The sequence below is a fragment of the Colobus angolensis genome, unplaced genomic scaffold, assembly GCF_000951035.1.
Source record: "Colobus angolensis palliatus isolate OR3802 unplaced genomic scaffold, Cang.pa_1.0 Scaffold26, whole genome shotgun sequence".
NCBI lineage: Eukaryota > Metazoa > Chordata > Mammalia > Primates > Cercopithecidae > Colobus > Colobus angolensis.
Genome location: NW_012115821.1, coordinates 14,861,116 through 14,877,038, shown reverse-complemented (window position 1 = coordinate 14,877,038; position 15,923 = coordinate 14,861,116). Strand labels below are relative to the sequence as shown.

The window sequence follows — 15,923 nt, the reverse complement described above, 5'->3', positions numbered from 1 at the left end:
AGCAACGCTTTTACACTGTTGGTGGGAATGTAAATTAGTTCAACTATTGTGGAAGACAGTATGGCGATTCCTCAAGGATCTAGAACCAGGAATACCATTTGACCCAGCAATCCCATTACTGGGAATACACCCAAAGAAACAGAAATCATTTTACTCTAAAGACACATGCACACATAGGTTTATTGCAGCACTATTTACAATAGCAAAGTCATAGAACCAACCCAAATGCCTATCAATGATAGACTGGATAAAGAAAATGTGGTACATGGCTGGGCACGGTGGCTCATGCCTGTAATCCCAGAACTTTGGGAGGCCGAGGTGGGTGGATCACGAGGTCAGGAGTTCAAGGCCAGCCTGGCCAAGATGGTGAAACTCCGTCTCTACTAAAAATACAAAAAAATTAGCCAAGTGTGGTGGTGAGCACCTATGATCCCAGCTACTCAGGAGGCTGAGGCAGAGAATTGCTTGAACCCAGGAAGCGGAGAGTGCAGTGAGCTGAGATCGCCCCACTGCACTCCAGCCTGGCCACAGAGCGAGACTTCATCTCGGAAAAAAAAAAAGTGGTACATATACACCATGGAATACTACACAGGCATAAAAAGGAATGAGATCATGTCCTTTGCAGGGACATGGATGAAGCTGGAAGCCATCATCCTCAGCAAACTAACACAGGAATGGAAAACCAAACACCGCATGTTCTCACTCACAAGTGGGAGGTGAACAACGAGAACACATGGACACAGGGAGGGGAACACCACACACCAGAGCCTATTGGGGGATGGAGGGCAAGGGGCGGGAACTTAGAGGATGGGTCAATAAGGTGCAGCAAACCATCATGGCACACATATACTTATGTAACAAACCTGCACTTTCTGCACATGTATCCTGGAACTTAAAATTTAAAAAATTACAATAAAAAAAAGGAAATACTACTAAACTGTGCCCTTAAGGTTAAGATGATTTTATGTTACGTGTATTTTATCACAGTTTGTAAACATTTAGGGGGAAATAACACCAAACTACAACAGAAAAATGGGCAGAAGATATAAACCAACATTTCACAATAAAAATATAATTGAAATGGCACTTAAACCATATTTTAAAATGTATAATCTTACTCATAATTACAGAAAGCAAATTTAAACTACCCTGAGATACCAGCTGTCACATATCAGACTGACAAAATTTTTTTTAAATATGACCCCCACATTCTTTTGTGAAACTATGGGGAAGCAAACACTCTCATAAATTGCTAGCACATTTTGGAGAGAAATTTTGCAAAATCTAACAACACTACATATTAAAGTCCCACTTACAGAAATTAAAACGATACCTCCAACAGTATGAAACACACATATACAAGGTATTCATTGCAGCAAAATACTGGAAACATTTAAGAGTGGCTGATGCATACATTCGTGTTCTGTGCAGCTAATGGTGAAAAATGAGAAAGATCTCTAAAAATTGATGTGGAGCGATTTCCAGGATACATTATTAAGTTAAAAACAAAATACAGCCAGGCGCAGTGGCTAACACCTGTAACTTCAGCACTTTGGGAGGCTGAGGCAGGCAGATCACCTGAGATCAGGGGTTTGAAACCAGCCTGGCCAACATGGTGAAACCCTGTCTCTACTAAAAATACAAAAATTGACTGGGCATGGTGGCAGGCTCCTGTAATCCCAGCTACTCAGGAGCCTGAGGTAGGAGAATCGCTTGAACCCGGGAGGCAGAGGTTGCAGTGAGCTGAGATTGTGCCATTGCACTCCAGTCTGGGTGACAGAGTAAGACTCTGTCTCAAAAAAAAAAAAAAAGAAAAAAGAAAAACAAACAACAAAAAAGCAAAATCCAAGAGTATCTACAGTATGATGCATTTTGTATAAGATAAAAGGAAATAAGAAAACATACCTGCTCATTTGTAAAATATTAAACACAGGAAGGATAAATCAAAAATTAATGAGATTGGTTATATGAAAGAGTAGCTTGGAACAGACAGAAAGTATGGGGGCATGGGAATAGGGTAGAAGAGATGGGAGATGCTTCTCTGAGGTGTACTTTTGGTATAGTTCTGATTTTAAATCTTGTTTTGTTTTACCTGCTCAAAGTATAAGTAAAAAATATCAACATAAATAAGGGAGAAAAGAAACTCCAAATGAAAACAAACCAACCACTGAACCTACCTGAATTTCAAGTTATTAATAATTACCAACTGAAAATGTATTCATAATTACCTACTGAAAAGGAGTGTAGAACTAACCAATACTGAACACAATATTTTAACCATATATCCTTATGCTAAGTACAAAAGACTATAGATGAAATTAAATTATGGTGAGCAGGTTTGTTTTTCACAGTAGTACGAGTTAGCAATTTTGAATTATTTATGTATACTCTAGGATTTAACAAAATAAGTAAACCTTGTGGCTAATGGATGAAAGCCAGATTCCTCACTGTCAGAGAAGGGAGCTATGCATAGAGAAAGGGGGACAGGCTAGAATGAACCCTGGGGTGTTACTGGAATAGGAGGTATCAATATGAATCCATGGGTTTTGAGAGAGAGAGAGAGAAATAATTATTTTCTAGATCTTCTGCTGAGAAAGCCAGGAAGCAATGACACTCAGTATCGAGGAGCACATTTTACACACATACCATGGTTTTTAAATACCATTCTCCACCAAAAGGAGCCAAAACTCCGTGGAGAAATTACTGATTACAGGGCTAGAATAGAAAAAGTATATATAGCATAATCCTGGAACATCTTATTGTGCCAGAAAGTAAGGACGTGCTCAAAGAATGATGGGATATGTAAAAAACGACGAGAGTCAACTTTAAGGGCTCCCACTGGTCAAAGGTGGAACAACTGAACTTCAAAATTAATAATAAAGCCAGGCCCTGTGGCTCATGCCTGTAATCCCAGCTACTCAGGAGGCTGGGGTGGGAGGATGGCTTGAGCCCAGGAGTTCAAAGCTGCAGTGAGCTATGATCACAACACTGCTCTCCAGCCTGGGCAATAGAGCAAAACCCCATCTCTAAAAAATAATAATTATTATTAATAATAATACATTATAACTTAATGGTTAAAAGAAAATCTATAGTCCACACTGATCTAAATGAATGAATAAATGAAGAAAAAAATTAAAAGTTCTTTCTTACTACAGAATTCCAATAAAAAATGTAAAAGAAATGATAGAAAAATTACTATTTGGCAACAACCACCGTAATCATTGTTACAGGCAAAGACGTTAACATTATGGGAACAGATAAAGCATACAGGGGAATTCTTTGTACTCTTTTTTGCAACTCTTTCGTATGTCTAAAATTATTTTGAGATAAAAAGATTTTTTAAATGTGTAGCCTAGATGGACATTTTTTGTCTCTTACTTTTATTTTTTTTTTCAATTAGTTGCTCACTCCAAAATTCTTACAGAAAGACATTTTCTATGTCCACTCCATTAATGTACTCCTTAATCTTTTTTTTTTTTTTTTCAGATGGAGTCTCCCTCTGTTCCCCAGGCTGGAGTGCAATGGCGCAATCTCGGCTCACTGCAACCTCCACCTCCTGGGTTCAAGTGATGTTCCTGCCTCAGCCTCCTGAGTAGCTGGGATTACAGGCGTGGGCCACCATGCCCGGCTAATTTTTTTCTTTTTAGTAGAGACGGGGTTTCACCATGTTGGTCAGGCTGGCCTCGAACTCCTGGCCTCATGATCCACTTGACTCGGCCTCCCAAAGTGCTGGGATTACAGGCATGAGCCACCATGCCTGGCCCATGTACTCCATGTACTGCTTAATTTTAAAAGTCTTGTGATAGTCCCCAATCCCTCACTATATCAATGGGCTGACCTCTGTCTAGCAATGAACTTGGTCCTCTCACTACTCCAGCTCTCCCCTCCTCTCTAGATGATCTTAATAATAAGTGTCACCAATTACCCTGAAAAATCAGACCAAAGCTTAAGAATCATCCTTGGTTCCTCTTTTCCTCACCCTCCACATGCACCCTATCTGAAAGTCCTGTCGCATTTACATCCAAAATATATCCTGAGTCTAACAATTTCTCTCTAGCTCTATTGCTATCACTCTAGTCTAAACTATTCTCTCTCACCTAGACTGTTATCTTGTACAACTACCTGGTTCTTCTTTTATACTTTTGCCGTAGCCACAATCCATCTTCTAAAGAATCTAAGTGGGCTTTTTCATATAATTGTCAAAGTAACTTTTTATCATTAAAAGTAAATCAAGTTATGTTATCCCCATGGGTAGAATCCTCCAATGACTTCCGATTGCCACTCTGAGTAAAATCCAAGCACCTTACCATAGCCTACAAAAGGCCCTCATATTTGGCTCCTGATCCACTTTTCAAGTTTATTTTATACCTTCCCATGAGCTCAATCAGCATGCTCTAGCCAAGCTGGCCTTCTTTCAGTTCCTGGAACACACCAAGTTGTTTTCTCCTTCAGGTAACTTAAACTAAGCTGTTCCCTCTGTTGGGAAATTCTCAACCCCAGGTCTTTCCATGGCTGGCTCCTTCCTACCATTCAGGTTTCCATAAATGTCACTACCTCAGGGATACTTTCTCTAACCACCTGCCTAATATGGCCCTGCTCCCTCACCAGTCACTATGGACCATATTACCCTGTATTTTCTTCAGAGTACTTATCACAATTTTATTTATTAAATAAAATAGAAAAATTTTGTTTATTTGATTATTATATGTCTTCCTCATTAAAGTATAAGCTTCATAAGGGCTTGTATGTCCATCTTGTCCATCAATCTTCAGCATCTAGCACAGGATCAAGTATGCATGGATATTTGTTAAGTATCTCATGAATAAATAAATTATACAGACAAAGATGATATTTTCTCAATACCTCAAACCTATAGCCATTCTAGAAAGCAGGTCAGGGTCAAGCACTGAAATGTTATATAGAAAACTAAGCTTGAATAAAATTATTATATGACTATATAGTGAAAGGAAATGTATTGCATGTGGTTTTTGTTGCAGAAAAAAGAAAGAAAAAATGAAATTCAAATTCATTATTCTAATTACGTATATTTAATTTATACCTTTCTAAAACCATTTCATCTCCTAAAGTAAAAATATGTTTGACCCTTAGAATTAAAGTATATAATCTTCCTTAGCAAAACACTATCTAAGTCAAGTGATGTACTTTCAAAATTTTTCTTGAAAACTTCCTGGCCCAGCATGGTGGCTCATGCCTGTAATCCCAGCACTTTGGGAGGTTGAAGCAGGTGGATCCCTTTCAGCTCAGGAGTGAGAGACCAGTCTGGGCAACATGGCAAACCCCATCTCTACAAAAAAATAAAAAATAAAAATTAGCTGAGCGTGGTGCCTCGCACCTGTAGTCCCAGTTCCTCAGGAGGCTGAGGCTAGAAGATCGCTTGAGCATGGGAAGCAGGTGTTACAGTAAGCCAAGATCACTCCCCTGCACACCAACCTGGGTGACAGAGTGAGAAACTGTCTCAAAAAAACAGAAAAAAATTTTTTAAAAACTTTCTATATTATGCCCTCACTGTAGTCTCTTCACACTGCTATTACAACAGCTGTTATATTTTACTGAACATGTGTTTTCATATTTATTCATTCATCAATCATTCATTAAGTAACTATTTTTGGTGCTTGATATCATAGTAGTTGATTAAGAAGCAATTCCTGGCCGGGCATGGTGGCTCACACCTGTAATCCCAGCACTTTGGGAAACTGAAGCAGGTGGATCACTTGAGGTCAGGAGTTTGAGACCAGCCTAGCCAACATGGTGAAACCCTTTCTCTACTAAAAATACAAAAAATTAGCCAGGCATGGTAGCATGTGCCTGTAATCCCAGTTATTTGGGAGCCTGAGGCACAAGAATTGCTTTAACCTGGGAGGTGGAAGTTGCAGTGAGCTTAGATTGCCCCACTGCATTCCAGCCTGGGTGACAGAGCAAGACTACTCTGTCTCAAAAAAAGAAAAGGAAAGGAAAGGAGAAAGAAAAGCTGCTGTTGGCTGCTATGGTCAAGACGAGATGAAGCTCTAAGCTAAGGCTAGGACAAGAAAATGACTGTTTTGAGAACTATACAGAGCTCTTGGGGACTAAGTATACGGGAGGGAGGTAGTTGGGGAGGGGGAAAAAGAAGTTCAGATTCAGGTATTTTAAGCATGAGTAACCGGATAGATGGTGATAACAACTAGAATAGAAAATGAGCAAAAGGAGTCTTATGGAGGAAGCCTGTGGTCTTATTTTTTTGACACATTGAATCTGACGTATTTGTGCAAAAAAGTCTCTGGGAGTCATCAGTATATGAAAGGTAGTTGAAATCAGAAAAGGAGAGAATCATTCAGGGAGATTCAAGGAAAGAGATGAGTGACTACAGCCAGTCAAGGAAGAGGAATCCATGGAGATAACAGAGAAATAATAGAGAACCAGATGAATACATACAAGGGAATGTTAGAAAGGAAATAAATGGTCAGTGGTGTCAAAAGTCAGCTGAAATTGTCACTGTTTTTTATTTCAGCCATTCTAACAGGTATGTAGTGAAAACGAATCATGGTTTTAATTTGTATTACCATAACGGCTAATGATGTTGAACATCTTTTGCATGCTTATTTGCCATCCATATATCCTCTATGGTAAAGTGTCTGTTCATATCTTTCTTTTTTGGGAGAAGGCACTTTATTTGTTACTATAACATTCTTTTTTTTAACTGATCAACCATAAGCATGCAAAAAGTTATCCTCTGAATGAAACTGCTTCCACAACCTGTTGTATAGAAATGGGTAAATTACAAAGGTGATTCAAATTGGAGTTCTCTCCTTTTTTACAGCACTTCTAAGCTATGTGTGCGACACATACCACAGAGGTAGAAAGGATCATCTTTAATAAATTATATTCTTAATTGCTGAGAATTTCTGAAAATAAAGCTGGCAAAATGCTAAACCAAGCCTTTGATGAGTCCCAAAGGACCACAGATCCATCAACTCCTATTTGAAGAATTAATCCCCTGGAGTGTTCTAGCCTTCCAAGGGCACTTGATAACAAGATCCACAGGGCTCTGAACAACGGCACTAAGGCGGCTTCTAACCACTCTCATCCGATGATTCTTTGGGCCACCCAGTCCTGCTGGCAGAGTGGGCAGCGATTGTTCTGTTTCACCCACAGGGACGTGCAGCAGTTGCTGAAGGAATGATTACATTCTCCCACGACCACAACACAGTCCTCTTGTTTGTTTTCAGCTTGACATCTGAGACAGGCATCCATCACCTGGACTCTGCAGATGGTGCACGTATCGCACTCCACGTCCCAGCTCCACACGGCCACCGTGTTCCACTTCTTGAGCTAGAACATCTTGTCGCCTCCCGACTTGGAGACTGCACTCCTGGACTGAGAGGTCAGGGCGTAGGGTTCCTCGCCGTCTTCCACGTCTGCCGTGGTAGCGCCGCGGAGCCGATGGCGGAGACGTTTGGTTGGGGAAAGCTGGAGGCTGTGGCGGCTCTGTGGGGCCTCCCGACGGGCTACAGCGTCACCCTATTTTTCCTTTACCCATTTTATTTTCCTTTCTTTTTTGAGACGCAGTTTCACTCTTGTAGCCCAGACTGGAGTGCAATGGCACAATCTCGGCTCACTGCAACCTCTGCCTCCCGAGTTCAAGCGATCCTCCTGCCTCAGCCCCCCTAGTAGCTGGGGTTACAGGTGTGTGCCACCACACCCAACTAATTTTGTTATTTCTAGTAGCGACGGGGTTTCACCGCGTTGACCAGGCTAGTCTCGAACCGCCCGCCTCAGACTCCCAAAGTGCTTGGATTACAGGCGTAAGACACTGCACCTGGCCGGTTTTACCCATTTTCTAATCAGATTTTTTGCTTTCATACTGTTGAGTTTAAAGAGTTCCTTATATATTCTAGATACAAGTCTTTGTTGGATAGGCGATTTGTGAATATTTTCTCCCAGTGTGTAGCTTGTTTTTTCATCCTCTTAACAGGGTCTTTCACTGAGCAATAGCTTTTAATTTTGATGAAGTCTAATTTACAGAGTTTTAAAAAATTTTCTGTGGGAGGCTGAGTCAGGAGAATCGCTTGAACCGGGGAGGCAGAGGTTGCAGTGAGCCGAGATCACGCCATTGCCCTCCAGCCCAGGTGACAAGGTGAGACTGCGTCTCAAAAAAAAAAAAAAAAATTCTGGATTGTGCTTTTGAGGACATATCTAAAAACTCTTTGCCTAAGCTAGGTTTTTCTAAAAGCTTTATAGTTTATGTTTCTCCTATGCCTTTTTCTAATTTTTTTATAGTTTTATGTTTTACATTTACACCTATGATCAACTTTTAGTTAATTTTTGTACAAGGTGGGAGGTTTAGGCTGAGTTTTTTTATTTTATGGATATCCAATGGCTTCCCCCCATTCGTTGAAAAGACTATTCTTCCTCCACTGAATGATTTTCGCAACTTAGTCAAAAATCAGGGGGATGGTGGCATGCTCTTGTAGTCCCAGCTACTCAGGAAGCTGAGGCAGGAGGATCACTTGAGCCCAGGAGCTCAAGACCAGCCTGGGCAGCAAAGAGAGACCCCTGTCTCTAAAAAAAAAAGAAAGAAAAGAAAGAAAAAATCAGCTGGCTATATGTACTTGTGTGAGTCTATTTCTGGGTCATCTATTCTGTTCCACTGATCAAAGTTTTTTTAAAAGACAGGTGGAGGCTGGGCGCGGGGGCTCCTCCTGTAATCCCAACACTTTGGGAGGCCAAGGTGGATCACCGGAGGTCAGGAGTTCAAGACCAGCCTGGCCAACATGGTGAAACCCTTTCTCTACTAAAAATACAAAAATTAGCTGGGCGTGGTGGCAGGCACCTGTAATCTTAGCTACTCAGGAGTCTGAGACAGGAGAATCGCTTGAACCCAGGAGACAGAGGTAGCAGTGAGCCAAGATCGTGCCACTGCACTCCAGCCTAGCCAACAGAGGGAGACTGTCCCAAAAAAAAAAAAAAAAAAAAAAAAAAAGACAGTTGGAGGTCCAAGAGAGAGAAGTATAGAAAAAATATCTTTTGGCCAGGCGAGATGCCTCACACCTGTAATCCCATCATTTTGGGAGGCTGAGATGGGTTGATTACCTGAGGTCAGGAGCTCGAGGTCAGCCTGGCCAACGTGGTGAAACCCTATCTCTACTAAAAATACAAAAATTAGCCGGGCGTGGTGGCACATGTCTGTAATCCCAGCTACTCGGGAGGCTGAGGCAAGAGAATCACTGGAACTCGGGAGATGGAGGTTGCAGTGAGCCAAGATCGCACCACTGCACTTCAGGCTGGGAAACAGAGTGAGACTCCTTTTCAAAAAAATAAATAAATAAATAAAATAAAAAATATCCTTTGAATTTGGCAGTTAGTAGTTATTGGTGACGTTCATGATGAAGTGATGGAATTCCTAGAAGCCATATTGCCAAGAGCAGTGGGCTCAGTTGTGAATGACTGTATGCCTGGCTAGGAACAATGAGGATACTAAACACATACACAAAAATATTAAATACATTTGGCAATTTATACATTAAATATTTATTAATGTTTTGGGATTGTTGTGTATCAGTAATTATACCTAGTAAAAAGAAAGATCCACATTCAAATTCTCCAGAAATGTTGGGTGACCAGATAAGGAGGAAGAAGAGCATTTTGAAAACCAAAACCAAAACCAGGAAAAGCTAAAAAGAGTTTCTTCCAAATCTCCTAAATTCATAGAGGCTGAATTCACATCTTCAGCCTCTATCCCCCAAAGTGAATTTTAAGGGACTTGAGAAGCTTATACCCCATCTGAAAACATGCTGCATGATTTCCTCTTTCATGTCTCCAGCTCCGTACGTTTCTTTTATGCTTTGCTAGTAAAGAAATTTTACGTTTTTGTCTTTCCACCAATCATATCATAGTCCCCTGTTGTCATTCATGCAGTCAGTGTCTTTTTCTTTTTTTTTTTAATCTCTAGCACCTAGCATGTGGCTAGCACATAACAGATTCTCAATACATATTTGCTGAGTGGCTACTATATCATTATATCAATATTAGAATACTCAGTTGTTACCCCAATGAAAAAGAGAGATGGATTTCCTTTATAACTGCCACTTTGAATTTTTTTCAGTTGTTTGGAATAAGAATGAAAATATTTACATAATTAATCTGCAAATAGTGAATGCCAACAAAAATGTAATTCTTAAAACCCATATTGGTCAGGCACAGTGGCTCACAGCTGTATTTCTAGCAATTTGAGAGGCCAAGGTGGGAGGATCACTTGAGTCCAGGAGTTCAAGACCAGCCTGGGCAATATAGTGATATCTCATTTCTACAAATAATTTTTAAAAGTATCCAAGCATGGTGGCATGTGACTGCAGTCCCAGCTACTCAGGAGGCTCAGGTGGGAGGATTGCTTGACACCGAGTGGTGGGGCTGCAGTGAGCCAAGATCGCATCACTGCCCTCCACCCTTGGTGACAGAGCAAGACCCTATCTAAAACAAAACAAAACAAAAATCTATATTGCCATATTGTTGTTCACACCATGTTTGTTCCCTTGGGAAAAGAAAATAAAAACCTCAGTTTCTAAATGTATATGTTTTCTAGAATAGGACTTAGCAGGTGGGACTGCTTCTAGAAGGTCTAGAATAGGACTTCTTCTTCTTCTTTTTTTTCTTTTTTTGTTGAGACGGAGTCTCGCTCTGTCGCCCACGCTGGAGTGCAGTGGCCAGATCTCAGCTCACTGCAAGCTCCGCCTCCCGGGTTTACACCATTCTCCTGCCTCAGCCTCCCAAGTAGCTGGGACTACAGGCGCCCGCCACCTCGCCCGGCTAGTTTTTTGTATTTTTAGTAGAGACGGGGTTTCACCGTGTTAGCCAGGATGGTCTCGATCTCCTGACCTCGTGATCCGCCCGTCTCGGCCTCCCAAAGTGCTGGGATTACAGGCTTGAGCCACCACGCCCGGCCAGGACTTCTTCTTCTTCTAAGAAGAAACTACTTTGCAATAATTTATTTTAACATTTTCAAACAAGAAATATAAAAACTTGAACTCACTCCTTTTTTTTTCATTTCACTGGTCATCTGTCAAAAACAAACAAACAAGATATAATTAAATCAAGGAGAACATTTTAAAATTAATTTAAATTGTTTAAAAATGAAATATATAGTTTTAAATATATTTATTATTCCTTTTAAAAACACCAGTTATATTGAGATTGTCTTAACTACAAATTAAAATGATCTAAGGATAAACTTTTTAAAGAGAAAACATAAACTTACAGTTTGAGGATAATCAGGTGGTGGTAATAGAGGTGTTCTTTTATCCAGTGTTCTGTCTAAATTTCTTTTGGCTCCATCAATTCTGAAATTTATAGTTAGAAATATGACTCTCTTGATAACATTATCATAAGTTACTAAAACATTACAATTTGAGCATTTTTCCAACTATACCAAGAGATATTCAAGAGTTATCTCACTGTATTTTTTTATGAGAAACAAATCCCAATAGACATTATCAATGAGACCTTAATTTTTAAAGAATGCATATATATGTAACAGGGTGAGAATAAAAATCAAAATCAAATTTTTTCAAGTATAACTTACTGACCATTTAAAAATTAATCCCAATGGATAGTGGGCTCTTATATGTATCTCTGTTCAAATGTCTGCCAGTCTGTCAGAGAAGCCTCCCTGTATCCCCTATATTAAGTAGCACCTCCTTCGCTATCCATCCATTTTATCCTCATTTATCTTTCTTCAAAGCACTTACCATCATTTTATATACAATATTTTGTAAACTGTTTTATTCACTGTGGTTATCCTCAGTGCCTAGAACAGTACCTGGCACATAGTAGCTGCTCAAGAAACAGTTTACCTTCAAAACTGCTTATAGATTTTTTACATCCATAAGATATAATTTTCTCTTTAAATTAAGTTGTATAATCCTATGGCGTAATCCATTAATCTGTCAATAAATATTTATTGAATGCCTATATTATGCAAATAACAATACTAGATCCTATTAAAATATAACAACAAATCTCAAGGACTGATGAACTGACTGAGAAGAAAAACAGAGTGCCACATAGGTACCCTGTGGTTCAGAGAGGGGACAAGTTCACTTTCATCTGTGAAGGCCACATACACATGTTACCATTAGCAATGAGCTTTAAATGAAAGAGAGGATTTCAGGTGGAGACATAGTTTTCCTGGGATCTAAAAAACAAAGACCCCAAGGAACAGGAAGGCAAGGAAAGGATCAAAGGAGGAAAAAGGAAGCAGGGGTCGTTCAATCCACCCAAAGGTGACAGTGTCAAGTGCAGATAAGTCTGGAGAAGTGGATTGAAATATCCAGCTAAAGGCCTCAAAAACAAACTTTTTAATCCAATAGACAATGGGGAGTAATCGAGAGGTTCTGAGCTTGGAAACATATTTAGGAAGACAAATCTAATAGTCTATAAGGCTGGATATACTAGAAGAGATGGCCAAAGAAAAAAGCATACAAGAGAATTTAAAAGAGAATTCAGAAAAGATTGGAGGGTGTCAAGTATGACAGCAATGAGGAAAAACAACAATTGAATGAGCAAAGGAGATACCATCAGATAGGTAAGAGGAGAACCAAAAGAAAAAAAAAGAAAAAAAAATCTGAAGGAAAGGGCGTCCACTGGAGCCATAAAACCATAGACTGGTAGATGGCATAAAGAAGGACCATGTCTGTTTTGCTCACTGCTTTCCCCACACCACTTAAATGGTATCCATCAAGAGTAGGAGTTCAATAAGAAACTGTTGAATGAATGATCAGAATAGCATATCTGGAAATGATCTTGCATATCTAGTTTAATACCTTACCTGACAGATGAATCCTCTCAGCAATAGCAAGCTGTACCCTTGGGAGTCCAGGGGCACAGCTTGAGAGAACCATGAGAGTACTGTGAGATGGGTGGGGGTGTTGGAAGAGAGGTGGCAGTCATGACTTTATTTATAAATTTTTGTGGGTACATAGTAGGCGTATGTATTTATGGGTTACATGAGATATTTTGATACAACCATGCTATGCATAATAATAATATCAAGGTAAATAGGGTATCCATCGCCTCAAGCATTTATCCTTTGTGTTTCAAACAATTCAATTATACTCTTTTAGTTATTTTAAAATGTACAATTAAGTTATTTTTTATTATAGTTACCCTGTCATGCTAGCAAATACTATGTCTCTTTTTTTTTGAGACAAGAGTCTCACTTTGTCCCCCAGGCTGGAGTGCAGTGGCATGATGTCGACTCACCAAAACCTCTGCCCAGTTCAAGTGATTCTCCTGCCTCAGCCTCCCAAGTAGCTGGGATTATAGGCTCAGGCTACCAGGCCCGGCTAATTTTTTGTATTTTTAGTAGAGATGGGGTTTCATCATGTTGGCCAGGCTGGTCTCAAACTCCTGACCTCAAGTGATCCACCTGCCTTGGCCTCCCAAAGTGCTGGGATTACAGGTGTGAGCCGCCGTGCCCAGCCCTTTTTCTCTTTTTGTACCCATTAACCATCCCCAATTCCCTCCCCTCATCTCCCCGACTACCCTTCACAGTCTCTGGTAACCATCCTTCTACAATCTATCTCCATGAATTCAAAGAGTTTAATTTTTAGCACCCATAGATAAGCGAATGAGTTTAATTTTCATTGCTCACAGATAAGTGAAAGCGTGCAATGTTTGTCTTTCTGTGCCTGCCTTATTTCACTTAACATAATGACCATCCATGTTGTTGCAAACGATAGGTTCTCATTCTTTTTTATGGCTGAATAGTACTCCATTATGTGTATGTACCACATTTTCTTTATCCATTCATCTGGGTTCTTTGTTTTTGTTTTGTTTTCTTTTTTAAAGCAAGTTTATTAGAGAAGTAAAGAAACAAAAGAATGGCTACTCCATAGACAGAGCAGCCCATTCATCTGTTTATGGACACTTAGGTTGTTTCCAAATCATTTTTTGGTTTGTTTGTTTTGTTTTTGTTTTTTGAGACAGAGTCTGGCTCGGTCGCCAGGCTGGAGCGTGGTGGCGTGATCTCGGCTCACTGCAACCTCCGACTCCCTGGTTCAAGCTATTCTGCCTCAGCCTCCCAAGTAGCTGGGACTACAGGTGTGTGCCACCACACCCAGCTAATTTTTGTATTTTTAGTAGAGACGGGGTTTCACCATGTTGGCCAGTATGGTCTCAATTTTCTGACGTCGTGATTCACCCGCCTTGACCTCCCAAAGTGCTGGGATTACAGGCATGAGCACCGCGCCTTGGTTTTTTTTTTTTTTTTTTTGAGATAGAGTCTCGCTCTGTCACCCAGGTTGGGGTGCAGGTGGCACGATCTCAGCTCACTGCAACCTCTGCCTCCCAAGTTCAAGTGATTTTCCTGCCTCAGCCTCCTGAGTAGCTGGGATTACAGGCACCCACCACCACGCCCAGCTAATTTTTGTACTTTTAGTAGAGACAGGGTTTCACCATGTTGGCCAGGCTGGTCTCGAACTCCTGACTTCAGGTGATCCACTCCTGTTTGCTATTTTCATGTCTTCTTTTGAGAAATGTCTATTTAGATCTTTTGCCTATTTTTAAATCGGATTACTAGATTTTTTTTCCTATAGAGTTTGTATTAGGCCATTCTTGCATTGCTATAAATAACTAAGACAGGTGTGGTGACTCATGCCTGTAATTCCAGTCCTTTGGGAGGCCATGGCAGGAGGATTGCTTGAGCCCAAGAGTTTGAAACTAGACTGGGCAACATAGTGAGACTTTGTTTCCAAAAAAAAAGAAAAAGGAAATTTTTAGAAAAGAGAGAAATACCTGAGACTGGGTAATTTATAAAGAAAAGAGGTTTAATTGGCTCCTGGTTCTGCAGGCTGCATAAGAAGCATAGCAGCATCTGCTGTTGGGGAGGCCTCAGGAGGCTTATAATCATGGTGGAAGGTGAAGGAAGAGCAGGCATGTCACATGGTGAAAGCAGAAGCAAGAGCAGAGATGGGAGGCACACTTTGAAGCAACCAGATCTCATGAGAACTCACTATCGTGAGGACAGCATCAAGGGGATGGTGCTTAACCATTTATGAGAAATCTAACCCCATGATCCAATCACCTCCCACCAGGCCCCACCTCCAAAACTGAGGAATACAATTCAACTGAGATTTCAGTGGGGTCACACATCTAAACTTATTAGAGTTGTTAGAGCTCTTTATATATTATGGTTATTAATCCCTTGTCAGATGGGTAGTTTGCAAATATTTTTTCCCATTCTATGGGTTGTCTCATCATGTTATTTCCTTTGCTGTGAGGAAGCTTTTTAACTTGATATGATCCCATTTGTCTATTTTTGCTTTTGTTGCCTATATTCGTGGGGTATTACTTAAGAAATCTTTGCCCACTCCAATATTCTGGAGAGTTTCACCCAGTTGTTTCCTTGTAGTAGTTTCATAGCCTTAGATTTAAGTCTTTTTTTTCTCTTTTGAGACAGTGTTTCACTCTTGTTGCCCAGGCTGGAGTGCAATAGCGTGATCTTGGCTCACCGCAACCTCCGCCTCCTGGGTTCAAGCGATTCTCCTGCCTCAGCCTCTTGAGTAGCTGGGATTACAGGCATGCAGCACCATGCCCAGTTAATTTTGTATTTGTAGTAGAGATGGGTTTCTCCATTTTGGTAAGGCTGGTCTTGAACTCCCGACCTCAGGTGATCCACGCGCCGTGGCCTCCCAAAGTGCTGCGATTACAGGCATAAGCCAGTGCACCCGGCCTAGGATTGTTTCTTCTATATCTGTGAAGAATGTCATTGGTATTTTGATAGAGATTGCATTGAATCTGTAGATATTTGGGAGGTAGTAAAGACACTTTAACAATATTAATTCTGTTGGGCCAGGCACGGTGGCTCACGTCTATAATCCCAGCACTTTGGGAGGCCGAGGCAGGCAGATTACCTGAGGTCGGGAGTTTGA

General features: G+C 40.5%; 1 protein-coding gene across 1 annotated transcript in view; it reads right to left on the bottom strand.

Moving 5' to 3' along the window:
- Positions 1-15,923, bottom strand: part of DNAH12 (dynein, axonemal, heavy chain 12) — a 246,484-nt gene that overhangs the window by 209,111 nt on the left and 21,450 nt on the right. Inside the window, 2 exon segments of the mRNA XM_011947302.1 lie at positions 11,027-11,053; positions 11,252-11,333. Of these exon segments, the coding sequence (XP_011802692.1) occupies positions 11,027-11,053; positions 11,252-11,333 (109 nt within the window).